Genomic DNA, 27,973 nt, shown 5'->3' with positions numbered 1-27,973 from the left:
CATGTGTGGTGTTGTATACAACAGCAAGCACAAGATTTAGTTGCATTCAACTTGTTGTATGAGATGGATCATTTCTCTACATTTAAGCTGGGATGGTCGGTATAGAAGATTATATATTTAGACTTGAGGATTTGTACAGATCACAAGATGAATGGTTCAATCTTATTGCTATATTGTAATTGGTACGATTTCGGCACTGGGTTATACATCACAATGCTAATTGTTTGTTTTGTGCAGTAAATGGGCTCAATAAGGCTAGTACAAATATGATGATTTTGAATCGTATAACATTTTGGAACACTATTGTTTCTGTTTGTGCTTCTCTATGTCCTATGAATAATTGGCAAATTTTTCTTAGCACGTCGTTAAAAAGTATAAAAGTCATCTCTTAGAGGGATCAGATTATGTACTCTCTTTATGTAGAATATTTTTTTCGTATCAACATAATGTTGCTGCCTATCCTGAGTCATATATAAGTACGATATGGAAGATTATCTAAAACGCTTTTAAAACTTTTCGCTATCAAATTCATAACACTTTCAACATCACTATCAAAACTGTTGGCCCCTACAACGCCCTATTTGAACATCACAACTATGATTACAATCAAAATAACAATCAAAACTATATATAGGTTGAAATTAAACCCTACATCGTGCCATCAAACCGACTCTTGAGCTATTCGAAACTCAAAAACGCTACCGCGCTCAACGAACATCTTCGATGGGTCATCATCGACTAGATCTAGCAGGGGAAAAGCACTCGAAGACGGACGTCCGTAGCCACCTCCACCCGGTGTTTTCATCGAAAATATATCCTGAAAAAAAGAAGATACTTAAAGATATGGATCCAGACAACATTAGCTTTCTTTTCTTACTCCAGTGTCCACTGCAACTGATGTTTTGCTTCCCAAGTTGATAATTCTATCTTTTTTCAAGAGCAAGTTTAATCCCTTTTTGCCTTGCCCCCCTCCTGCCATTCCGTATGGAGCCAGTGCTCGTCTTTCAGTCAAAACCGAAAGAGTCATCGGTTTTCGAAAGAGTAACTCCCGATGAACCCCTTCACCACCTGTGTACAAACCAGTCCCGCCAGATTGGTCGTCTCTCAATGAAAACTTCTTCAAAATGATGGGATAACGCAGTTCCAAGATTTCCGGATCTGTAATTCTAGTGTTGGTCATGTGCGTATGAACACCTCCTGTTCCGTGCCATCCCGGTCCAGCTCCACTTCCGCCGGCTACCGTTTCATAGTATCCCCAATTCTCATCCCCGATTGTGACGTTATTCATGCAACCCTGAGAGGCAGCACAAGTCCCGAACGCCTTGAAAACTGTATCCACGATGCGCTGAGAAGTTAAAACGTTTCCACCTACCACAGCGGCATCGTCGGATGGATCCAGTATGGAATTTTTCGGTATAACAACACGTATCGGGGCCAAACAGCCCTGGTTCAGTGGAACGTCATGGCCAACCATACAACGGAGACAGTAAATCATTGCCGACAATGTAATGGCATGGGGGGCATTGCAGTTGCCGTACACCTCATAACCGGAGCCGCTGTTTGAAACGAAAAAAATGCATGGTAAAATTTGCTTTTCAGTTAATTTAAGATTCCACTACTTAAAATCACAAATTGCAGATCCTTTCTCCTCATCGATTGTAACCTGCAAGCTTATCGGTGTTCCGTCATCCATACTTTCTTCTGCTTGCAGAATTGTTGAACCGGTTCTGAAAAATATACACGTGGTAAGCGACAAAAAATCTAAATTTACGAAACCAACCTTAACTTAGCTTCTTTGGCAATATCTTTGAGCATGTCCCGGACAGCCAACTCGGCGTTCTGTTGCATGTATCCCATGTATGCTTGGACAACGTTCAGCCCATAGCTGTCTATCAGTTCTGCTACCAGCTGAATGCCCTTCTGGTTTGCAGCTATTTGTGCTTTCAAATCGGACAAATTATCAGACAAATTTCTTGTACCGGTAGCTCCAGGTGCACGAGTTGGCGTCACAAGTCGTTTGGTGATTTGATCCTCTGCAAACACCCCTCCGTCGACTAGTAGAAAAGATTTGAAGGCAGCTCCCTCCTGTGATAAAGATTTTGAATGTGGTGGCATCGAACCCGGTGTTATTCCTCCAATATCTGCGTGATGACCGCGCGAAGCTACGAAAAATACAGGCTTCTGGATCTCTGGATAAAAGACAGGTGTTATAACCGTCAGATCGGGAAGATGAGATCCACCAGCTTGAGGATGATTGGAGAGTAGAACATCCCCTGGTTTCAAAGTATCTCCACGAACTTCGATTTGATACTGGACGGTTTCCTGCATCGCACCTAAATGTACCGGTATATGGGGCGCATTGCTTACCAGACCACCGTCCGGACCAAAAAGAGCACAGGAGAAATCCAATCGTTCTTTGATATTGGTCGAAATAGCCGTACGCTGAAGGACGCGACCCATTTGCTCTGCAATACTCATGAAACGATGATTAAAAATGCTCAACTGCACCGCGTCTAAGCGGTCATCGATTCTTTTGTTTCCATTTCCTGACGCGATTTCAATGATCAAATCTCCTTTTGACGTTACCACTGCTTGACAGTCTGGTTCTATGACTATGGTTGATAGCTTGTCGATCAAAATCGCTGGACCTTGGATTGTGTGTCCGTTGCGTAGCTTGGAGCAATCATACACCGGAGTAACCAGCGACCCTTCTTCGAAAAAAGTGGTTGTGGTCTTTTCCGGATATAACGGTACATCTGCATCGCGAATATCCGATTCCTCGTAAACCGCAGACTTTCCCGAACCACGAACTCGTATGTCGTCTACAATGATCTTCCTATGCTCTAGAACAAATCCAAACTCGTCCTTGTAACGGTTGACAAACGTTTTTTCGAAGTCTCCATATCTGTATATGTAATTCTCTTGATTACTGATAACTTTGTCCGGTGCGCACATCAGAGCACAATCGGTTCCTTCGTATCGCAAGTGAAGAAACGGTTCCAGAACTATTGCATCATCCGAGAATCCCTGTTCCGTTAAATTGTCTCTACATACCAGTGATAGTTCATCTAGTGTTGCTTGGATAGCAAAACGGTTCGCCTCATTCAGTACTACACCTGAGGGTTCCTGAATTTCATATACCACGTCCGCCAACGCCATTCCATATGCGGACAATATTCCGGCGTATTTGTGCACCAAAACCTTGCTCATGCCAAGCTCTTTCGCAATACTACACGCATGTTGACCGCCGGCTCCTCCGAAACAAGCTAAAACATGCTTGGAAGTGTCCAATCCACGAGCTTGGGTGATGGCTCTGATCGGTCGACACATGGCTTCGTTTGCTACTCGAATGAATCCCATTGCGATCTCCTGCAGCGTCAACGGTCTCTCTCCACTGCCCGACTCCAGTAAATGCCGATTGATGTCCTCCCGTAGAACGGTGAATGCTTCCTTCGTAGCCATGTAGTCCAGGGCTTCATTTTCATTTGGACCGAAAATCTTCGGGAAGTACTCCGGTAACAATCGCCCCAGGATCAAATTGGCATCAGTAACCGTCAGCGGACCACCTTTTTTGTAACATGTAGGCCCTGGATGGGCACCTGCCGATTCCGGGCCTACCACGAACAACCCTGATCGAAAGAATAGTCGTGATCCTCCACCAGCGGCAACTGTGTTGATATCTAGCTGTGGCGCCTGAATGGTAACCCCAGCGGTCGTGGACTCTATTACATGGTCATAGGTTCCCGCAAACCTTGAAACGTCAGTTGAAGTCCCACCCATATCGAATCCGATAAGTGGCTGCTGTTCGGAATCTCTCGATCCAGTCACTGCATATCCAACCACACCACCAGCCGGTCCACTGAGAATCGCTCGCGCTCCTCGAAAATTCTCCATCCTCGTCAGTCCTCCGTCGCTTTGCATAAACAGTACATCGACACCCTGTAGTTGATCCTTGAAGCCAGCTCTAAAACCTGCCAGATATCGCTCGACATGTGGTGTTAAATACGCCTCGGCGCAAGCAGTAAAGCCACGAGCCACCAATCGACACATCGGCATCGCTTTGTGGGACAGAGTCACATGTCTGAAACCGATCTGATCTGCTATGGCACCAACCAGCAGCTCGTGAGTCGGACAAGCGTAGCTATGCGCTAAAACTACAGCTAGGGAGGTAATTCCTTTGTCGAACACTTCCACTAGTTTGGCACGTATTTGGTCCTCATCGATTGGATCCATCTCCAGGTAGCATGAATCGGAGGCACCCTGAAGTTCAGTCCAGTTGTGCTCCAATTGGCAAATGCCATGCTGGGCGGGAACTAGGCGACAGTCTATTTCGATCACTTGCTGGTATAGGTTGGAGGGTTTCTGGATGTTCTGGAAAGAAGGAAGTAATGTTTAAACTTACTATTAATATTAGTCTTTATTAATGATCGATATCGATTACAAAGCACCTATTGTTCACAATTTTGATGTGGTGTGAAAACGTCGAATCGCTTCGTGTCAATACATCATCGCGAATGATAGATCAAAGAACACAAATGAACAGTACACTGAGTACGAATAAGTGTTCACCCCAAATCATAGGAGCGAAATTCCGGTTTTTAATAAAACGAGTAAGTTCTAAGAAAGTGGACTAGCTTGTGCACCGGACACTGGTAGTCATACTGACCAAGATACGAACCCTCGTTTTTGTGTATCAATCGATCAACAATCAAGTTCCCTCCCCTAGGTTGACGTTATTGCAAACATCATCAAGCATATTTTGCGCATCAGTTTTAAAGAACCTCTGTCTGACAGACAATTGATTTAAGATGGTTATTAAATTACGCCCCAATAGTGGTGCATCGAGGAGACCGAGAGGGCTAATGGGCCTTTTCTAAGTTTTGTGTTTTTTCATACTCTGCATCAGCCCAAATTAACGGTCAACCATTAAAGAAATGTAAAATTAGAACGCTATTAGTGTTAGTATAGTAATATTTGTAGTGTTTAGCATGTCTATCTGTGTGTGTGCTCATCTGAGTATTTATGATAGCTGGATCGGGGAGTGGATGCAGAATCGCCGTATAACCTGGGCGCACTGCTTTCCGCTCCGTGTGTAGATTTTCTTCCTCTTCCTGCTGCTTGTTGATCGTTCCGTCGGCCTTCTCCCTCGCTAGAGTGACAATAAAAAAATTATTTCTATCGGCCCAACCCTGAATCGATTTTTATTCCCACCAGGAGTACTTGCTCCAAATTAGAAGCAAATCGGAAAAGTCTAGCTACCGAACCAAGGGGGGATCGGGTTCTGATACACAACCATGTAAAACTGCCTCAGATATCACTTCGCTAAAGGTTTAATAACTTCTTTCAACAAAGCCGGATTAACTAGCAGTCTTCGACAAAGTTGTAGACAATTAAATTATCTTTCTTATTTTCACTTACAGTGATAATATGATGCATACAGTGCCACCTAGCGGCGAAAATAGGAACTAGTGGGTTAACGTTAACATACAAACGCTTGCGCTTCGTCCACGCACAACTATACCCGCGATCTCGCAAACACGAAAACACCCCGATGATTAAGTGAATACACTAGTGCAGCACTAATAAACTTATAAACGCGGTCTGAAACGGGAACCCCGTCCGGAAATTTCTACTCTCGATCCTAGCAGCCTGGGTCCATGCCTTCAATTGGACCTATAAAAAATGACGCTCATATCCACTAGACAGTACGTTCCATGGCGACATGACAGGGAACTCTGGTGATATGGGAAAACTTATTCTTTTCTAGCATCCAAAAATTAGGCCTCAGATTCACCGTGCTTGATTATTCAAAGAAAACAAGCGAATATTGGAATGGCCACACGGTTACAAAATCAAATTTATGCATGCGAAGACATACACGCTAGCTCGTGTATGTAACACGTTAACATACAAACGCTCAAGCCCTTCACGATCATGCAGGCACACCTACGATCTCGCAAACAGGGTATCACCCCGGTTTTAGCACTTTTAAATTTACAAACGCGGGCTCAAGAGTAAACCTACAAACGCCAGTGTTCGTGCGATCATGAATCGATTGCATCCGGAAGTTCCTACACTCGGTCTTAGCAGCCTAGATCTATGCTTTCAGTTAAACCGATTAGAAAAAAATGACGCTCATATCTACTAGACAACATGGCGACATGACCGGGAACTCTAGTGATATGGGAGAACTCACTCTCTTCTGGCATCTGAACCGTACACTGAAAATTAAGTATCAGATTCACGGTCCGCGAATATACGAATGGACACATGGTTAAAAAATTGATTTTATGCACGCGAAGCTACATATACGCTAGCATACGCGACATACAAACGTGATCAAACACGTTGATTTACAAACGCTCGATTCCTTAGCGATGATACGCTAAACAAGGCCTAAATGATTCATTGAACGCTATAGTATTTCTAATCTGATTAAAGCGGTCTCAAGCGCGAACAAATAAACGCTCATTCCCACGCGATCGTTAAGTCTCTATACCCGCATATCTGAACCGTACACTCAATATCACCTTCAGAATCACGGCCCGCTGCAATTGGCCTTAAAGGGTTACATACCTTGTTATTATCGAAAAATCGATTTTTTTATAATTTTATCTCTCCTTGAGAATATTTTCCCAAATTTTTATAGAGATCGGAGAAATAGATCAAAAGTTACAGCGCTTCAAAGCGCGCTTCGTCTATCAAGAGCAGTGGTAACTTGAAATTTTAAACTCGATTTTCTCGAAATGTCATTTTTCCAAAAGCGGTTTTTCCGTGATCATGATTGCCGCAAAACCATTCAACCGATTTTCTTTTTTTTTTCAATTGATCGTAATTAATTTTTCTCGTACCTTAACGATTCCTTTTTTGTGCATAAATTTCTATTTCGTAGATGACATTTTTAATACAATTTTTAGAGCTTAAAACAGCGATTTTTTTATGAAAAACGTTCCCGAATGCAGGAAAAAATTATTATTTATTCAACTAATCGTTTAGGTACGAGGAATACTCATATACTAACTAATGGAACTGTTTGAGTCTTGGGATTTCAGTTGATATATTGGTCTTTAATCGTGATCACCGAAAACCTCTTGAATAAATAAAGGTTTCGGGAAAAAACTCCGCCAATTATCAATATATTTTTATAAACTTATGCTTGTTTATTTCACTGGAAAATGTACTACCAAAATACTATAAGTTTTATGTAATGAAATCATTGCTTTATGCCTTCACGTAAATTCAAACTTTCTTGGCACTTTTCGCACAAAAAGGTACGTAACCCCTTAAGCAGTATTTTTGTGGTTGACATTTCCCGTCTCGTCTGCAATTGTAGTGAGTGATTCTGACGGAGAGCCCTTTTGAGACCCTAGTTCTACAGTTCCAGCAGGTCATTTCTCAAAAAAAAAAAACAAATAAATTTTAGATTTTAGTAAAAGTAATAAGTTCCAAGCGAGATTTTATTTTTCTTTAGAATCGGATGTGGTGAATTTATTTTTAGAGCTTGCTAATTTCAAAAACATTTTTTTGTGAGACGAGTTCGCAATTATTTCAAGCTTCAATTTGTAATATTTTTTTTATAAAGTATGAAACTCTTTGTTAAATCATAAACGACTGAAATAAAACTAATAATGTAGTAGCTAAAAATACAGTAAAGATCGGATTTTATCTGCCCCCGATTTTATCAGCTTTTTGACCCGATTTTTCAGCCTCATATGGAAATTGATAGTTGGTATTTTGATTGGCTTTAGCAGACGAACCAAGTTGAATTCGAGTAAATACTTTCTTAAGCATACTTTTCTTATCTTAAATATCCGAAATATGTAAAAATATTTTTTTTTTAAATTTTGCAATGTCAGACCCCCATAAAGGAAATTTAAACTAAATAATCGGAAAGGCCTACCCAAGTAACCATAAGCATTAAGCCATTGCACTATATTGGCTATACATTTGAACTAATGTTGCATTGAAATTCTATTACAGCATTAACCACGCAATAAAGCTCTATATTAGCATCAATAATGCATAACTGCACAGCCGACATATAACATTATCGCTTGCTCTATATGCGTATATAAAGCTGATATAACGCGTACATGCTTCAAGGATCTTTAAAGCATGTAAGCTTTACAAGTGCATTTAATGCCATTATAGAGCATATAAGAAGCTGATATAATGCTATTGTAATGCTGTGGGTTTATTTGTTATGCAACTCTTCTTGAAGATTATATTCGGCATATTTCATTTCAATCGAACAAATGCAATATAGTCCAGGGAACAAACGCAGCGCACTAACTGTAAAGGACAAGGCAAGGTACCTCAGTTCGAGACATACTAAAGGTAAAACATTCATATCATGTGAGAACGAAAACCCATTAAGGATATTCATTACAATGCATTAGAAGAGAGTCAATTACGGTTTTAAACAGAACATTTTATTTCAATTTTTTTCCGTTTTGCTCATCATACCGAAAGGAAACATAAGAAATGGTTTTAAAACCATGGCGGCAGCCAACTGAAGCTTTTTAATAGCATTAGTAGTGCCAATATTAGGCTTTTAAATTTGACATTTTCACGCTGGTGCTATATAATAGCATTAGTACTGCAGAAACGAGCTGTCAATCTGTGCACAGTAATAGCACTATATTTCGCCTTTTCTGGCATAATACCAGCATTATATCAGTATTTAGGGCTTCACGGCTCTTTAAGACAGCTTTATATGTGGATCTAAAGCAGATATTAGGCTACGTTATAATGCTTATTGGTTACTTGGGTATGAAGGGTGACCATACGTCCTGGTTTCCCAGGACATGTCCTGGTTTTTCAATGACTATCCGGGTGTCCTGTGAAGTCGAGGAAAAAGCTTGATTTGTCCTGGTTTTTCTCCTGTAAGCCTAATAATAGGTGTTCAATAAAAATGAGTTTTTTCAGTCGTGTAGTTGAAAAACAAAAAAAAATTCTTCAACGGATTCAGAATTTTTTATTAATAACATAATGTTTATTCTTCAAAAAAAAGTCAATGAATATTAGAGAAGGGGCCCTGGTCAGCCGTACGACGCAACTTAGTTGCGATGCTCTCACAAGAGCACTGGACGGCACTGACGTCCTTCTTCCGGATACAACTCCGGATCCTGGTGGTCAACTGCTTCGTATCCTTGACTCGCCAATTATTTTTATACACTAAAGCACTGAGGGCGCCGAAAAAACCCCAATGAGACGGGGCAAGTTAGTGGGGTTTCTTTCTTTCGGCACGTGCGGTATCTTTTTCTGCTCAAGATACTCCAGCGTCTTCTTGGCGTAATGGGAAGACGTCTTGTCCGGCCAGAAGACGTACTTCCCAACCGCATGATGCACCTTTAAGGACGGCAGAAGAATTTTCTCAAGACACTCCTCCCGGTACACTTGTTTATTGATGGCCAGACCACTCGGCTTGAACCACGGTTTTGGCGATGTACAGCATAACATTTCTTTTAAATTTATGCTTAAACTTGTATTTTACTTCGGGGTGTATGGTCGACTTGTCGCTGGAATAGTAGCTGTCATTTCCTGGAATGTGGGTGTTCGAGAGCAACAACGTCTCGCGGTAGTTGTTCGTCATCCATCGGCACTGCGATTTCACGATCGCTATCTGCTCGTCCGTGTCGTCGGGGGACCGAGTCTTCCTCCGACAGACAGGTGAATCAAGGCCGGCATCACTCAAACTTGTTTCGTCCTTGTTGTCGAACAGCTTTTTCAACGCTTCCTTCTCCTTCTTCGTCATTATCTTTGCCGGCGACCGCTACCGGCCTTCCGCTTCACGCTCATGGATGCCAGGATCTGGTAAACTGTGCTCATGGGCACGTTTTCGTCTCGAAAGTGGTCTACCGTAAACTTTTTTCCACGATGGCCAAGTGTTTCGTAAAACCGCACAACACGCTCGCGGAGTACTTGCTGTTTCGACGCCATCTTCGATTGAACTGACAGCACCCGAGCGAAAAGAAACATGTCTTCCATTTATAGGGAGTCCAGAGAGCAATTATCTTGGTGAGAAAAGAATTTGCGCTCTTTTCTTTAATTACAGAAAGGTATTGAAATCATTCTCATTTTTTATTGAACACCCGTTATATTTCTAATTATTGAGTTTTCGCTTTATTCACTCTGTTCCAGAGTACGACAAACAAAACTTAATACACTCGAATCTCTCAATTGTACCATCCGATGCATTTTTTAATCTCTCGATAGTACCTCGTTATTTCTTTTTCCAACTTACTTTTTTACATGGAAATTGAAAAGAGAAAGAGGCGTTCGTATGTACGTACCATATGAATGAGCTGTAGTCTTTTGCAACAACATTTGGCAATCGAACAAATCGAACCGATTCCAGTTGTGGACCAAACTCTGGCCGGGATTGATGATTCCGGGATCCACCTACCTCTAAGAAGACACATCGAAGTTTTGGCGATTCTGCTTCCTCTAGAGTTCTCTCGCAAGTGGCAGTTTTTCGTTTTACTGGAAATCCATTTCATAAAAAGGAAAATGGCGAAAAAACAACAACTTTCGTGGAATAACCTTATTGAGCGCTCTCTCGAGCTGGTAATTATGGAACCCCTTTAGGATCAATACCAGTTCCTAATCAGTCTACTTTTCCATCTCAATCGGATCGGAAGCTACAATCGCGCTGCTTGTTAACAGTGCAGTGAATCAAACGAACGCTTCTACATACAGTCTGGCGCCAGCAAAGCATTCGAATATAACGGTTGTCCCAAGCCAGTGTGGAAAATAATACACCGTTACTTTCATTGATGCGGTATCGATCGTTTATTTTAAAATGATTGAAACTCAGCAGCAAAATTTGAACAATCTTCGATCCCATACAGTGGTCGTTTGTCCAATCCGTCCTTGTGTTCGCGAAGTGGAACAATTAATAAAGGTGCACACTCGTGATGCGGTACTGATAGCATTTAAAACTTTGGCCATGGCGAAAAGTTTGGCTATGGGAAATAACATGCAACACGTCGTTGCGCATGTCAATGTTAGAATCAAGATACCCGTTTAGATGGACGAAGATAAGACTGGTGTGAGTCTGCACGATCTATCCCCGCGTACAACCAATAAATTCACTATTTATGTCGAAGTACGTAACGGTGAAAGTTTGAAACCTGGAGAAATTTTTTTCCAGGCATATCCAATAGTGTTCGTATCGTGAGAAGCAAATCACAAATCACGCTGCGCACATATGAAGGGCAGATCCCTACGTGCCAAACTCTAATGAAACAACATCAACTGCGAGCAAACCCAACAACATTAACTAAATCACCAACAACCGGAGTTGCAACTCAGCCACCAACGAATGCTGGAACAACAGAATCTACACACAGCGTGTCCAATCATTGTGATACTGCTTACCAATGGTTGTCATTCACAATTGCCAGATATAGCGCAGGGAAGCTACTTGGGACCGTTGATGTTTCTGCTTTGCTTCAATGACATGTATTTAGTGCTTAAAACTCCTCGCCTGTTCCTGCGCAGACGATCTCATAATAATTCGTCTCATTTGCTCAATTCAGGATTTCCGATTTCTCCAACAACAGCATGAAACTTTCGCTGGTGGTGGTGTAGCAAGAACTTTGCATGTGTGTGTAAATCCTAAAAAGCACGGTGATCGAATTCCCACGAAAAATTTTCTGGTAGAGCTCTTCCTCTCAGACCCACAGAACTTTTTTACTGCCGAACCCAAAATCTTTGTAACTGCCGAAAACCTGTGGAGAAAGCACAGTCGATTGATAGGTAACAGGGGAGGCAGTCCCCTTTCGACTGTCCTGGTTTTTTACTCGCCTCATATGGTCACCCTATATGAGGCCATATCTAGGGACTAAAGAAGAATATTTTAAGGGCTTCGGTTTATTAAAAAGAAAGAAAAATATATGTCCCAATGTCCCCGTTTTATCAGCCTGTAATTCACCAAGGGGCTGATAAAAACGGGTGTTTACTGTATTTTCAAATTCTTTTATTCCAATTAGGTTTGAACTTTTCGAATTTTGGTGACGCGAATTTTACAGTATATCGAAACAATTTGTACAGTTCAGATTGATATCAATTGAACAATAAGCATCATTCCAAAATTAATTTAAACAAACATTTGAATGAAAAACATTGATATCACTGAAACGACGAGGACAGAGAAGCAGATGCTTATGTAAATTAGGTGCGGGAGGTTGGTAAATAGACAGAGTGATCCCTTTTTCTGTGTCTTTTCATTTCATTTTCGCGATTTTAAGATCAACATCAACCTTCCTTACGCGATGCAGCGATGCATTTCTTACACAAGGCTGGCAATGAATAACAATCTCGTTTGCGCGGCAACAAGCACATTGATGTGCGAGAAAAGTGGTGAACAGAGAGGTTATTAAAGTCACTCCGTAATACGAAAAACGGACTTTAAATTGAACTCATTTTTGGAAAAATAGTAGTAACCGGACAATTTCAGGTAAAACCTGTTACGTTTATTTTTAGTAACGTAATAAAATATAAGCCCTAAAATACAGTAAAGAAACAATTTAAATACTCGCAAAATGAGAAGCAGATGTCGCCACGCACGCCGACAACGATGGAACCCCCAGTAAAAAAAGGCGGACGAACATGGTCAGGCGAGCTGCATCAGTCAGGCAGCAGCAAACTGGAATCGCAAGACACGCACATCACCCGTCGTCAAAGAAACCCTGTTTTGACGTGAGCAAGTAGCAATGGTTTTAGGCAGACAACGGCAGACCACAGAGAAGGCAGTTTTTTGCCAAGTAAAACGAGGTTAGTGCCGCGGAAAGTTTTAAATGGGCGGAATATCAACCGGAGTGATTCGCTGTCATGTCCAGTGAAGGGAAAAAATCAAGCCAATAATGATCAATTGTGCCCGACTCGGAAAGTGTGGGTGAAATATTGGTGACGGGCCATCGCACAGTGGGACCAATCCAAAAAAGGTGGGACAAAACCTATTTGAGGCCTTAGATGTCATTTTAGAGCCAGCATTTCTTCTTAGGATATGTTCACAATATTATTCCGCAACTTTTCAGATAGAAATGTTTGAATTATATTGTGAATGTGTTTTCCAAAGACGCCATGGTTCTATAATATCTAAAGCCTCAAATAGGTATTGTTCAACTTTTATGAATTTGAAGAACTAACCTTATTGGTTAAACTAAAGTAGAAATCCCGGACTAAAAAAATCAAATTTTGTTTAAATGGTTCAGATCTTCAGCAAAGTTGCCAAATATTGTGTTTGGAACAATTTTGTTGAAAATACCATATACATACTGTAGATTTATTTTTTTAGCCGCAATCGTTGCTCTTTGGCAGTTTAACTTCAAAATTTATTTTTTTTTCACTTTTACATATTGTAACCGTAATTCATTATCTCAATATGTTCTATATGCTGGTAGGTGCGTGCGAATTATAAGATTTTGGGAATAGCTAATAATGTACATAAAATAATAATATAAACACATTTTATGTTATAAACCGTCCTACATGAATGGTAACCCAAACAAAGCGTCCAACTATATCCTGTTTCCATGTAATATTAAATGTATTCTAGGAATAATATAGTATCGGAATGGCCAAAGTTTGGCTGCACAAAAGTGCACAAAAAAAAACAAAAATCTTTGATGAAAATACAGCAAATTTATATGAAAAATAGTTTTAGAAGCCAAAAAATTGATTTTACGTTATTAGTTCCTTCAACAAAAAGTTGTATTTTAGTGATACCAGCAAGTTTATAGAAAGTATTAAATCAATCAGTTTAGGTTTTTAGCATGAAAAAGTCTAAAAACCGTTTTTCTGGTCATATTTACAAAAAACAACAATTTTGCCTCAAAAATGAGATCTGATGTCTGTGGTATCTTAGAAGAAGTTATTCAAAACATAATGTTCTACAACTTTGTAGAAGACATCGACCCTCCAAAAAAAAATCTTGAATTTTTTTTTTGCTCGGGTACTCTACTTTAGCCCAACCAAAAAATTTTCTTTTTAAAAAGTAGCAGGATAATATTTTGAATATATCCTACAAAGAAATGCTGGCTCTAAAATGACATCTAAGGCTTCAAATAGGTTTTGTCCCATCTTATTTGGATTGGTCCCACTGTGCATCGAGGTCAGAAAACCTCTCGGACGGTACGACATCGCCAGTACCCCACTTTCCCGTATTTTTTCGAGAGACAAATATCTCCATTTAAATACTGAGGTATTTCCTTTAAGGGGGAGGGGGAGGTTAAAGGTTTCAGCGTGAAAAAAAAAACACTTTTTTTGCGATTTTTTTAGAACTTTGCGTGAAGCAAATTTATCAAAACTTTTGTACATTATAGTGTATCATTTCAAAATCAAATAGTATATCATCTCAAAATTTTTCTTTGCAAAAATATCGACAAACGACTCGGTGACGAAGCTTTTTGTGCAATGTCTCTGGAAAAAACATGATTTGCGGTGTTACCTGGCATTCAAAAACTACTTAACCGATTTTTTTCAAACTTTGCATACACATTCTATGTTAAAAATACCTAACCACTACGTTGAGTTTTTGGGATATTTTTTTTATCTAATACTACGTTCACACTACGAGTTAAAACGTGTTTTAACGCTATCTTGATGACGTTTTTCTTGTTGCCAATTATTAACCCATTATATCCTAGCGTATGAAATTTCATACGCAGAACTTTCCATTATTTAACGCGTATTTACTGTAGAATTTTGGCATCAAACTATTTTATCATTGCACTAATGGGATCATTAAACCTCATATTTCATGGTAAAACAAGACAGCTGCCATTTTTTGTAGTTTTATTTACGTTTTTGAACCGTATATAGCTAAGACAAATGGCGACTGAAAAGTGGGCAATACATTTAATTGAATTTTATTGTTGGAATTCGTGCAAATAATTCCATTACGTGACAAAACGTTTCCACAGGTGTAAAAGAAGTGTTGTCTATCAGAGAATCCGAAGAAATATGTAAAACAACTTAAAATTTGTTGTTTTTATTTAAAGGTACGAAATTTTTTGCACGAGATATTTTCATTCTCAAGACCATTTTAAGCGGTGATTTAATTTTTCCCATAATCTTTGATACATTTTTTTATGGAATTGAAGATATCACCGCATTTGGTTCACTTTTTGAAACCCCTCCCTAGTAACAATTGCGGTTTTATGATAGTTTTATAGCCACTGATAAAACTTAGATTGCACTTGTAGCATGCTATAAAACTTCAATTGTTACTTGGGCTGGGTTATAATGGGTTAAAACATGTTTTAACTCTTTAGTGTGAAAATAGTATAAGGGGGTGTTTACTCATAAAAACGCGGAATTTTTCGTGAAAATAGTAAATTTTATTTAAAAACCCCCTTAATTGAAAATTCATCTCAAATACTCAACGTAGGGGTTAGGTATTTTTTACATGTAATGTGTATGCAAAGTTTGAAAGAAATCGGTTCAGAAGTTTTGGAATGGCAGGTAACACCGCAAATAATGTTTTTCTAGAAACGTTTTACAAAAAGCTTCGTGTTTTTTCACGCTGAAACCCTTACTCCCCCCCCCCCTTCTTAAAAAGAGGAATGAATTGTAATTTTCTGAGTGCTATTTCAAAAGTTATATAATTTAATATATTTTCCGTGATTTTTTCCCATAGTACCAATTTAAAAAAAATCAAGTGAAGTGGGCGGGGGCTTAGAATTGTCCAAATGATGTGAAATTTGGCATCTGAACTTACTTTGGCATTTGTCACAATATGAGAGGGGGGTCGCCTTTGCGAATAAAAAAAATTGGTTTGCGATGCCCTAGTGGTGGGTGACTTGGTAATTTGCGGTGAGTGGAGGGGCAGTGCAAGAACCTCCCCAGCACCTGGTGCGGATGTGGCGGAGGGCCCGCTGTGCGTTCATACTTGATGGGTTGGCAGATTGTGGCAGTCGAAGGGCCGCGAGAGAACCTCCCCAGCACCCGGACCGGGTGCGACGAGGGACCCGCTGAGCAGTAGTGGTAGGTGGATGGTGTGAAGTCAGCCGATTCGCGGTCTGCCTTAGATGGGTTCGAGAAGATTGGCATCTTTCAAGTAGGCAAGTAGTTCCTCTTCGTGCACTGGGTCGTTTCCAATGTTTCCCGAATCGAGGAGGGCAAGTTGTGGTGTCGCCGCAAGTTGTCGAACTCCCTGCAGTTTATGAGTAAGTGTTCCACCGTGCCTTAAATTCCCTGATGATGTCGGATGACGGGACATTAATAGAAAATAGGGCGCGAGAGCGTCGATCGAGTGCATCCTCGTTACCGCGGATTCCGCTGTGTCCGGGTACCCAGCATATGGTAGTTAATGAGTCACAGGATTGTTCTATGGATTGGACGTAGGGGTACTTGACTGATTCCGCTTTGATGACTGAGAGGCAATCAGAGAAAATCACTGTTGGTGTGTCTTCGGGTTTGTTGGTAACGGCAATGGCGATTGCGGCGGCTTCTGCGGAGAACGAGGAGCGCACAAAGGGTAGACGACGGGCGAGGCCCGCTCCGATTCCACTCACACCCGCGCCCACCCCCTCGCCATGTTTCGAGCTGTCAGGCGCGGTTGTTGACCCGATGTAGCCGTACGACTGTGGGAAGAGGGGCATCGGCAAGTATGATGTGTATACTCATAGCTGTCTATTGTAGATGGCAATTATCACCCGATGTTTTTTCTAGGAACCCCATGGCTCGTCTTGGAACGGCTACCGCCACTGCACAGCGGTGCGAGGATATCGTACCCTCCCAAATTACTGGTAATTTCAAGGCCATAGAATAGACGACTGTGGGTGAGGGTCTGGCTAATGTTAAGTGCCTATTCCACCTCGGGTGTCGTGAGCTGGTGGTACGGACATGTCATTTTCTGCTTTCGCAATTCTTCTTCACCCGTCGAAAGTGCGGAAGGAAAATCATCTTACGGTCGATTATTACGCCAAGGATTTTTGGCTCTTGCCGGAATGGTATTACTGTTCCAGCCATTTTGTCCAGCCGGCCGGTGGCTAAGTGGTGGAAGTTGCAACAGTGTGAATTTTGGGGCTGAAATGTTGAAACCGACCGAGTTGGCCCACCGGCCAACGGCGTTTACGGCAGCTTGCAGCTTCAGTCTAATGCGGCCGGTCGTTATCCCGATCGCTAAAGAATTACATCTTCAGCGTAGATAAACACGAGTTCATGCTGACTAGGAATAGGTCTGATTGGTTTCCTCCAATGCCTACCCTGAAGCTTCGGTCACTGAGGTATTGTTTGATGAAGCAGCCAAGGTTTCCGCGAAGCACTCCTTCGTGCCATACCGTGTTGTATACCTTGGCGATATCTAGGATGGCAATGTCCGCATGCAGGTCGTTGGCTATGGTGTCGTATAAAATTTCGTCGAGGCAGCCTAGGTGAGTACCTGTTCAAAGTCCCTTTCGGAAAGCGAACTGCTGACGATCAAGAAGATCCTGTTCCTCGAGGAGGCGCCTGTTCACCATTTTTTCCATCGTTTTCCCAATGCAGTGAAAGAGACTGATGGATCGGAAGTCATTCGGGCTTCTGGTTCCCTCGCATTTCTTCGAGATGGAGATCATGAGGGCGGTTGTTCCAGCTGTTTGGTAGAGGCCTTCCCAGATCCTGTTGAATCCGTCTAGTAGCGCTCGCTTGGCAACCGGAGGTAGATGCCTTAACAGGGTATAACCGACGTCGTCGAGTCCGGCAGAATTACCCATTGATGTACTTAATGGTGTGATTATTTCCTTACCGGAGAATAGTATGTGGTAATTCTGACCCGCACCTGGCGTGAAGATTGTAGGAATAACTTTTTCGTTTTGTGAAAGGAGGGTGGGAGGGATGAGTCCCCCGAGATCAAGGCGAAGTGTTTCCCGATTTCGTTTGCAATTTCAGAGGGTTCAACTGTCGTGGTACCGTTGAGCGTTAGTGCAAAGCCGTTCATTCTTTTGCCATTTGGAGCATTTACCCTTCTCCATAGTTCCGCAGTCAACGAGTCGGAACTATAGATACTATATTCATAGTTAGGCGGACTCAAAAACCGGAAAAATGGCAGCTCTTATTTCAGGAAGAAAACACTGGCATCCCATGCAAATGTTCAAGCTCTAGCTTAACAGTTTTATTGTTGATGTCATTAGTGAGAACTTTGCATGTACGAATAGCAATACGAATTTCAAGATACGATGTGGTTTCATATTTGTGCGAATATCTCCTGGTGATACAGAAAAAGTACCCAGGTAACCAACAAGCATTAGTGTATGCAGTAAAGTAGCGTAAAATTTGCATTCCGGATGCTTCTTGCAGTATGCTGGCATTCGTTATGCATAACTGTTGTTAATCAGCATTTGAAAAACTGTTTAAAAACTTCTTGCCAGTAAGCAGCATTCTGAATGCACAACAGTAGTAAAAAAGCATTTTCATAGCACAGCAGTAATGTAGCCGTATATTTTGCCAAAAGCGACTTTTAAATAGCATTTAAAACGACTTAAGTGCTTATCAAGTAGCCGTTAAGACGCATTCAGCTTGCTTATTGGTTACCTGGGTATTGTTAATTTTTGAATCTCTACGCTCGATAACACAAAGAAAGAGTAAAATAATCATCACCATAATCACAATATTTTTCCATATACATCCGAAAAGAACATGTTATGTGACGTCATGCTCGTTTGGCTCCGGCATTTGACATGATCGATTGGCTCCGCTCAGTGTCTCCGCCTAACTATGAATATAGTAACTATAGTCGGAACTTATCCCGCCCAGGATGGCAGCCCAGCTGGCCTCCTTGGCTTTTGCGATGGCTTGTCTAGCCTGATTTCTAAGATACCGAAAATCCGCCGATCGCTCATCCCATCGATGATGGTCAGGGGGGGTATTTTTAAGAGCTCGAAGAGCTTTTCGTCGATCTTTTATTGCCTTCGCTACTTCTGGGTTCCACCAGTGATGGTGCTCCGCTAGTTCGCGGGATGCATGATTTTGCGACCTGTGTCATGACTTCTACGAGCTCCTCGTTATTTTCATTTTCCAACTTACTTTTTTACATGGAAATTGAAAAGAGAAAGAGGCGTTCGTATGTACGTACCATATGAATGAGCTGTAGTCTTTTTGCAACAACATTTGGCAATCGAACAAATCGAACCGATCCCAGTTGTGGACCAAATCTCTCCGCTATTAATGTCGATGAAACAATGATTCCGGGATCCGAAAAATTTCCTTTAGTGCCTACCTCTAAGAAGACACATCGAAGTTTTGGCGATTCTGCTTCTTCTAGAGTTCTCTTGCAAGTGGCAGTTTTTCGTTTTACTGGAAATCCATTTCATAAAAAGGAAAATGGCGAAACAACAATAACTGTCGTGAAATAACCTTATTGAGCGCTCTATCGAGCTGTTAATTATGGAACCCCTTTAGGATCAATACCAGTTCCTAATCAGCCTACTTTTCCATCTCAATCGGATCGGAAGCTACAATCGCGCTGCTTGTTAACAGTGCAGTGAATCCAACGAACGCTTCTACATACAGTCTGCCGTCTATATGTACCGCGCCAGCAAAGCAATCGAAAAATAACAATTGTCCCAAGCCAGTGTGGAAAATAATCCACCGTTACTTTCATTGATACGGTATCGATCGTCTATTTAAAAATGATTGAAACTCAGCAGCAAAATTTGAACAATCTTCGATCCCATACAGTGGTCGTTTGTCCAATCCGCCCTTGTGTTCGCGAAGTGGAACGATTAAGGTTGCACAGAGAAAGGGTAAAATTCGCAAACGAAAAAAGCAGTTTTTTTCCACACCGTATGTCAGATCTTCATAAAAATCAATCAGCGTATGTAGAATGTTGTTACAGTACTGCTGATTGATTTTTATGAAGATCTGACATACGGTGTGGAAAAAAACTGCTTTTTTCGTTTGCGAATTTTACGCTTTCTCTGTGCAACCTTAATATAGGTGCAAAAAAAAATTCGAGAAAATTCTTAATGCGGTATTGATAGCATTTAAAACTTTGGCCATGGCGAAAAGTTTGGCTATGGGAAACAACATGCAACACGTCGTTGCGCATGTCAGTCAATCAAGATACCCGTTTATATTGACGAAGATAAGACTGGTGTGAGTCTGCACGATCTATCCCCGCGTACAACCAATAAATTCACTATTGATGTCGAAGTACGTAACGGTGAAAGTTTGAAACCTGGAGAAACTTTTTTCCAGGTATATCCAATAGTGTTCGTATCGTGAGAAGCAAATCTTACCAATGGTTGTCATTCGAGATTGCCAGATATAGCGTAGGGAAGCTACTTAGGACCGTTTATGTTTCTGCTTTGCTTCAATGACATGTATTTAGTGCTTAAAACTCCTCGCCTGTTCCTGCACAGACGATCTCATAATAATTCGTCCCATTTGCTCAATTCAGGATTTCCAATTTCTCCAACAACAGCATGAAACTTTCGCTGGTGGTGGTGTAGCAAGAACTTTGCATGTGTGTGTAAATCCTAAAAAGCACGGTGATCGAATTCCCACGAAAAATTTTCTGGTAGAGCTCTTCCTCTTAGACCCACAGAACTTTTTAACTGCCGAAGCTCTGCCTCCCCGACCCAAGATCTTTGTAACTGCCGAAAACCTGGTCGGTGTTAAGTCAGACCGGACTAAGTGACAAAATATTGATTTCGAGAAAAACGGGTTTAAAGTTTTAATCGTAGCATCCTCTACGTTATAATTGAAAATTATTTTTTGCAATAATTTTTGTTTATGGTTACATATTTCAAATCTGGCAAAAGTCGAAAGTAGCTGAAGAAATTCTTTATCCGGTGTTATCGTTATCTCATTTTTTGATGTTTTGCGACTTAGTCCGGTCTGACTTAACACCGACCACCTGTGGAGAAAGCACAGTCGTGATAGGTAACGGGGGAGGCAGTCCCCTTTCGACTGTCCTGGTTTTTTACTCGCCTCATATGGTCACCCTTTATGAGGCCATATCTAGGGACTAAAGAAGAATATTTTAAGAGCGTCGGTTTATTAAAAAGAAAGAAAAATATATGTTCCAATATCCCCGTTTTATTAGCCTGAAATTCACCAAGGGACTGATAAAAACGGGTGTTAACTGTATTTTCAAATTCTTTTATTCCAATTAGGTTTGAACTTCTCGAATTTTGGTGACGCGAATTTTACAGTATATCGAAACAATTTGTACAGTTCAGATTGATATCAATTGAAGAATAAGCATCATTCCAAAATTAATTTAAACAAACATTTGAATGAAAAACATTGATATCACTGAAACGACGAGGACAGAGAAGCAGATGCTTATGTAAATTAGGTGCTGGAGGTTGGTAAATAGACAGAGTGATCCCTTTTTCTGTGTTCTTTTCATTTCATTTTCGCGATTTTAAGATCAACATCAACCTTCCTTACGCGATGCATTTCTTACACAAGGCTGGCAATGAATAACAATCTCGTTTGCGCGGCAACAAGCACATTGATGTGCGAGAATAGTGGTGAACATAGAGGTTATCAAAGTCACTCCGTAATACGAAAACGGACTTTAAATTGAACTCATTTTTGGAAAAATAGTGGTAAACGGACAATTTCAGGTAAAACCTGTTACGTTTATTTTTAGTAACGTAATAAAATATAAGCCCTAAAATACAGCAAAGAAACATTTTAAATACTCGCAAAATGAGAAGCAGATGTCGCCACGCACGCCGACAACGATGCAACCCTCCCAGTAAAAAAAGGCGGACGAACATGGTCAGGCGAGCTGCATCAGTCACCCGTCGTCGAAGAAACACTGATTTGACGTGAGCAAGTAGCAATGGTTTTAGACATGCCGTGTTTTTTTGAAAAACAGAAATATCTCCATTCAAATACTAAGATTATTTCCTATAAAAAGAGGAATGAATTGTAATTTTCTGAGCGCTACTTCAAAAGTTATAGCATTTAATATAGTTTTCCTTCATATTTTCCCATAGCACTAATTTAAAAAATTTCAAGTGAGGTGGGCGGGTATAATTATCCAAATGATGTGAAATTTGACATCAAGCTTACTTTGGCATTTGTCACAATAGAGAGGGGGTCTTTGAGAATCCAAAAAAAAAAGCCGATTCGCGGCCTGCCTTAGATAGATTCGAGAAGATTGGCATCTTTCAGGAAGGCAAGTAGTGCCTCTTCGTGCACTGGGTCGTTTGCTAGTGTTTCTCAAATCGAGGAGGGCAAGTTGTGATGTCGTCGTAGGTTGTCGAACTCCCTGCAGTTTATTAGTAGGTGCTCCACCGTGAGTCTAGTGCTGCAAGATGTACATATGGGAGGGTCGACGCGGGTAATGGTGTTGGCATGGGTGAGCCTCGTATGTCCCACGCGGAGGCGGGATAGCGCTCTTTGTTCAACTCGGTTTTCGCGGTCTGTCCACTTTTCGAGGTCTCCCTTTACCTTTTGAGGGTAGCCTCGGAGAGTCCTCCAGTGAGTGATGAAGTGCTCAGAGGTCTTCGCCTTGAATTCCCTGATGATGTCGAATGACGGTACCTCATTAGAGAACAGGGCGCGAGAGCGTCGACCGAGCGCGGCCAAGTGGTCAGCATCCTCGTTACCGCGGATTCCGCTGTGTCCGGGAACCCAGCATATGGTAGTTAATGAGTCACAGGATTGTTCTATGGCTTGGACATAGGGGTGCTTGGACTCCCCTGATTCCAGCGCTTTGATGACTGAGAGGGAATCGGAGAAGATCACTGTAGGTGTGTCTTCAGGTTTGTTGGTAACCGCAATGACGATGGCGGCGGCTTCCACGGAGAACACGGAACACACGGAGAGTAGACGACGGGCGAGGCCCGCTCCGATTCCGCTCACACCCGCGCCCACCCCCAAGCCAAGTTTCGAGCCGTCGGTGTAGATGTGCAGATGGTTTGAGTATTTTTGTTCGACCATCTGTAGGAATTTGGCTCTGGCAGCCCGGGAAGGATCTCTGGCTGATGTTAAGTGCGCTTTGCCTATTCCACCTCGGGTGTTTCGAGCTGATGGTGCGGACAAGACGTTTCCTGCTTTCGCAATCCTTTTTCACCCGTCGAAAGTGTGGAAGGAAAGTCATCTTACGGTCGTTTATCACGCCAAGGATTTTTGGCTCTTTACGGAATGGTATTACTGTTCCAGCGAGTTTGACCGGCCGGTCGGTGGCTAAGTGGTAAGAGTTGCAACAGTGTGAAATAGCGCATTTTGGGGCGGAGATGCTGAAACCGACCGAGTTGGCCCACCGACCAACGGCGTTTACGGCAGCTTCAATCTGGTGCGGCCGGTCGTTTTCCCGATCGCTACAAGAATCACGTCGTCTGCGTAGATGAATACGAATATGCCTTTCGGGAGTGTGGCAAAGAGGGAGTTCATGCTGACTAGGAATAGTGTAACTGCCAGCGCCGATACTTGGGGTACCCCGTTTGCCTCCCAAAATAGGTCCGATTGATTTCCTCCGATGCCCACCCTGAAGCTTCGATCACTAAGGTATTGTTTTATGAAGCAGCCGAGGTTTCCGCGGATGCCCCATTGATGCAGCTGGCGAAGCACTCCTTCGCGCCATATCGTGTTGTATGCCTTGGCGAGATCAAGGATGGCAATGTCCGCATGAAGGTCGTTGGCTATGGCGTCGCTTAAAATTTCGCCGAGGCAGCCTACATGAACACTTGTACCGAGTCCCTTTCGGAAAGCGAACTGCCGACGATCAAGAAGATCTTGTTCACCATTTTTTTCATCGTTTTCCCAATGCAGGGGAGGAGACTGATGGGTCGGAAGTCATTCGGGCTTCTGGTTCCTTCGCATTTCTTCGGGATGGGGATCATGAGGGCGGTTCTCCAGTTGTCTGGTAGAGGCTCGCCTCCCCAGATCCTGTTGGATCCGTCTAGTAGCGCTCGCTTGGCAATCGGAGGTAGATACCTTAACAGGGGATAACCGACGTCGTCGAGTCCGGCAGAATTACCCATTGATGTACTTAGTGAAGTGGCTATTCACTTACCGGAGAAAGGTATGTTGTAATTCTGACCCGCATCTGGCGTGAAGATTGTAGGAATAACTTTTTCGTTTTGTGAAAGGTGGGTGGGAGGGATGAGTCCCCCGAGATCAAGGCGAAGTGCTTCCCGATTTCGTTTGCAATTTCAGAGGGTTCAACTGTCGTGGTACCGTTGAGCGTTAGTGCAAAGCCGTCCATTCTTCTGCCACTTGGGGCACTTACCCGTCTTCACAGTTCCGCAATCGACGAGTTGGAACTTATCCCGCCCAGGAAGGCAGCCCAGCTGGCCTCATTGGCTTTCGCGATGGCTTGTCTAGACTGATTCCTAAGATGTCGAAAATCCGCCGATCGCTCATCCCATCGATGATGGTCAGGGGGGGGGGTATTTTTAGAAGCTCGAAGACCTTTTCGTCGATCTTTGATTGCCTTCGCTACTTCTGGGTTCCACCAGTGAACCACCCGATTTGATGGTGCTCCGCTAGTTCGCGGGATGCATGATTTTGCGACCTGTGTCATGACTTCTACGAGCTCCTCTGGCGAAAAATTGCGGTCTTGATCGAGAGCGTTCGAAACGTTATCTTCATAGGTGAGCCAATCCGACCGTACGTAGATCCAACGGCGACGTCAAGACGTTGATGGGGGCATCCGACAATGAGAGATAGTAATAGGGAAGTGATCACTGTTTCCAATGTCGGCTACAACCGACCATCCTAGAGCTAGAGCATATGGTTAAATCTATGGCGGGTGTGGATCCGCCCCGGAGAAAGATTATACTGCCGTCCGTTAGCGTCACCACATCACTGTCTTCAACTGCGTCGATGGCGCGTTGAAGTCACCCATTAGTAGGAACGGAGTCTGCAGTTGCTTGAATAGATTCCGCAATTTGTTTCCGACGTCGTTTACCTCCTGGGGGATGTATATGAATGCCACCGTGCATTTTACAGGAAAGTTGATCTTTCTGGCAACGACGATCAAGTCGGTGTCGTTTTGCCAGCTCTGGTTCCTGGTGCCCGAACCACGGTGATGGATCCGTATCACCTTGGATAGCGAAGCAGATGGGTGCTGAGCAAGCAATCATGTGTTAGTGGTCACCTAAGTTTGCTCCCAGGCTGTTGGTGTTCCATTGAAAGGCCAGTGCGTAGTTTATTCCTACAGGTGGCGGGTCAGAGCTACGGTTGGGACCACGATTCTTCGCCGGTCTGCTACTGGGCCTTGTCGAAGTTGTTAGAACGAGTGGCGGGGGGACCGCCGCGGTTTGATGACCAGCTGCGTGTAAAATTCATATCTTGCATTTTCTAGCAATATCCTTCATTTTCGATTGGCGCTTGAATTCTGTAACATGAAGGCGCCGTGCAGCTTCAAAACCATGAAATCGACGGATAGTTCCCTGAAACCACAAATCTTCTAATTTTATTGAAACATTATAAATAAAGTTAAATCTAAATTTAAAATACACTGTCTAAATTTTGACGTATTATGACTATGAGAGCGATTATCATTTCGATAAAAAAATGCACGGTGACTGGTGACTTGACGGTTCTAAATCTCGTTTGAAATTTAGAGCAGAAATAACATTCAAGCTGATTTTTTCAACGACATATTATTTTTAGAATTGTCTTTATTTGGGAATTGTGTTCACTAAAACCCTTTAAAAAATCACCTTTAATTCAGTTACTGTAAAGTCATCAGAATAAATTCATTTACATTTTTAAACCCGTCCCGTAATAACCCGGCTACGGTACTAACTACATATTTTCAATTAATTTAATGGACTCGTCCATTAAATAAAACGACACAAGAGGGTGGCATCATGTGTGACAGGGTTCAACTTTTTTGTAGTTAAACAATAAACTACCCCAGCATATGGGTCACGCTTATTGCGAAGTATGCCCATGTTGACGTGACATCGACATGTTCCAGATTACGATGCTATTTATTGTACTGCCAAAAGTGATTGATTCGCACGAATTTGATTTCTGTTGTTGGTAAGGGGTATGATTGCAGCGCGAGGATTGAGGTATGCATGTCAACAAAATTAGGGAAATTAAACATTTTTATATACAATGGATTTGATTGTTTGTTGGAGTTTTTCGGACCCAATAAATGGAAATTCAGACGGTGCAGAAAATGAGAAAGTTAGCCATACAGACCATAATCGTATGTATGTCCCGTGTTGTGACATACCCTGTCCACATGGGACTCACTTGTTATCACAGTTGTGCTGCAATATTAGATTACGAAATTTGATTCGTAAAAGGACCAACAAAAGTGATCGCCAGTATCAGTATTTTCAATAAACTAGTCGCGTGTGTTTCGGCTCTACGGATGGAAGCGCCTAAAAGATGCTCACGGTTAATTTTAAAACAAGTCTGAGGATTCAGGAGTATAATAAAACGTTTTGTTAACTCAGTTTCAAACCAGCTTCACCTGAGTTCTTCTGAAAATCGGGTCATAAGTGTGTATGTACCAGGTTGAGTTCACACTTGAGTATCGCGATAACACGGTTCATCAAAAATGTTTGTTGGAAGTGACTTGTCCTCTGGTTTAGTCCTGAGTACTCAAGCAAACAACAGCTATAATTGTGTTCTTAGAACAATCCTAATTCATTGATACGAGTTTTTATCTACCTACAATAATTAAAAACTTTCAAAATTATTCCGCTCGGTGACAATCACATCTCGTCTCCCCTAATGTCAAGATGCTGTGAAGAACAATTCCCAACTTGCACACGACGTTCACCAAAGGTCTGATCTTTTTCAGCTCACACAAACAGAACGGTTGTATACTTCACGAGCACGTTGAGCTTAATGTAAACAAAAAATAACTCACCAGTTGAAAGATACTCGGTCTCGCCTGATTGCCTATCTGCAGCAGATCACGGAAGCCTCGGTTCACCACTAGGGCAACCGGGTCGCCCGCCCTTTCCAGCAGTGCATTGGTGGCGACTGTCGTCCCCATTCGTACCCAGCCAATGAGCTCGGTATTGACCAGACCCTGCGCGGTACTGGACCCGCCAGTTTCCTGCTCCAGAATTCTTCTGATACCTTCGGTCGGTGCATCCGGGTAGTTGGCTGGGTCTTCCGACAGCAGCTTCAGTGTCCGGATGCTTCCATTTGGAGTGATGCAGAGGACATCGGTGAAGGTTCCTCCACGATCGATTGCGAAGTTGTACTTGCCAGTGGCCATCCCGTTAGTATAGCAGCACTTCACGCTCCGAACGAATGACCGACTGATTGTCGCCACTCGAGCGGCGTCAGCAGATGAACCAACAAGATAACACTTTGGATGATGGTGCACAATCGACGATACACGACGGGAATTAAACACTAATGTCTGTCCTAATAGTTATTAGATAATGGTTCCTTGCAGAATGAATAAAAGATGCGATGCGTTATTTTTCAACTCAATGAACTAAAAGAGCAACTACACAGCAGCACGACACCAAACCGAACTGAATGGAATGTAGAATGCGAATAAAAACACGCACCAAGCAAGCCGTCAGCTGACGATGAGCTGATGCGCTGCGGTGCGGATTGACAGTAAATATTGTACACAGTGGGAAAGTAGTGTGATTCAAAAGATCATTTTTTGTAGTTCGATATATTTTTGTGCTTTGCAACGATAGATTGCAAATAATTCTTTTTTCAACTAATATTGAATGATTTTCGATAGGATTTCTTTTTCCTTTGATCTATTTAAATGTTTACTGACGAAGAGAGCTACACATTTTTTAAAATAAAATAGCAAATAAAAATAACAGTTCAAAGTAACTTGTTTCCTGAACTACTATTTAGCATAGCTTTACCAAATTAGGAAGATGTCACTAATAAATACTGAAAACTTTTCTTTCGACTGAAGAAAAAATACGATTTATGTCTTTTTTGGCCATAGTCTAAAGAAAGGCTTCAAACTGTCATCTTTCTAATATGGTTAAAAAAATTTAAAAAGCATTTAAAATGATTGTAATGCGAAATACCAAAAAAAGAGATATAGAATTTTATCACTAACACC

The 27,973-nt window shown here is 42.0% G+C and overlaps 1 protein-coding gene across 1 annotated transcript; it reads right to left on the bottom strand.

Annotated features, from left to right (window-relative positions):
* Window positions 1-96: 96 nt before the first annotated feature.
* On the bottom strand, window positions 97-27,488 carry LOC131685846 (5-oxoprolinase). The gene is made up of 5 exons (XM_058969837.1): window positions 26,792-27,488; window positions 1,781-4,371; window positions 1,620-1,727; window positions 878-1,556; window positions 97-817 (listed from the first exon to the last, which is right to left on the bottom strand). Exons 1-5 carry the CDS (start codon window positions 27,146-27,148, stop codon window positions 662-664), a joined length of 3,891 nt encoding a protein of 1,296 aa, XP_058825820.1. The 5' UTR covers window positions 27,149-27,488; the 3' UTR covers window positions 97-661.
* Between the last annotated feature and the right edge of the window lie 485 nt (window positions 27,489-27,973).

This window comes from Topomyia yanbarensis, chromosome 2 (genome assembly GCF_030247195.1).
Source record: "Topomyia yanbarensis strain Yona2022 chromosome 2, ASM3024719v1, whole genome shotgun sequence".
NCBI classification, from domain to species: Eukaryota; Metazoa; Arthropoda; class Insecta; order Diptera; family Culicidae; genus Topomyia; species Topomyia yanbarensis.
Note: the sequence above shows the minus strand (reverse complement) of the source record. Positions and strands in the feature narration are given on the sequence as shown.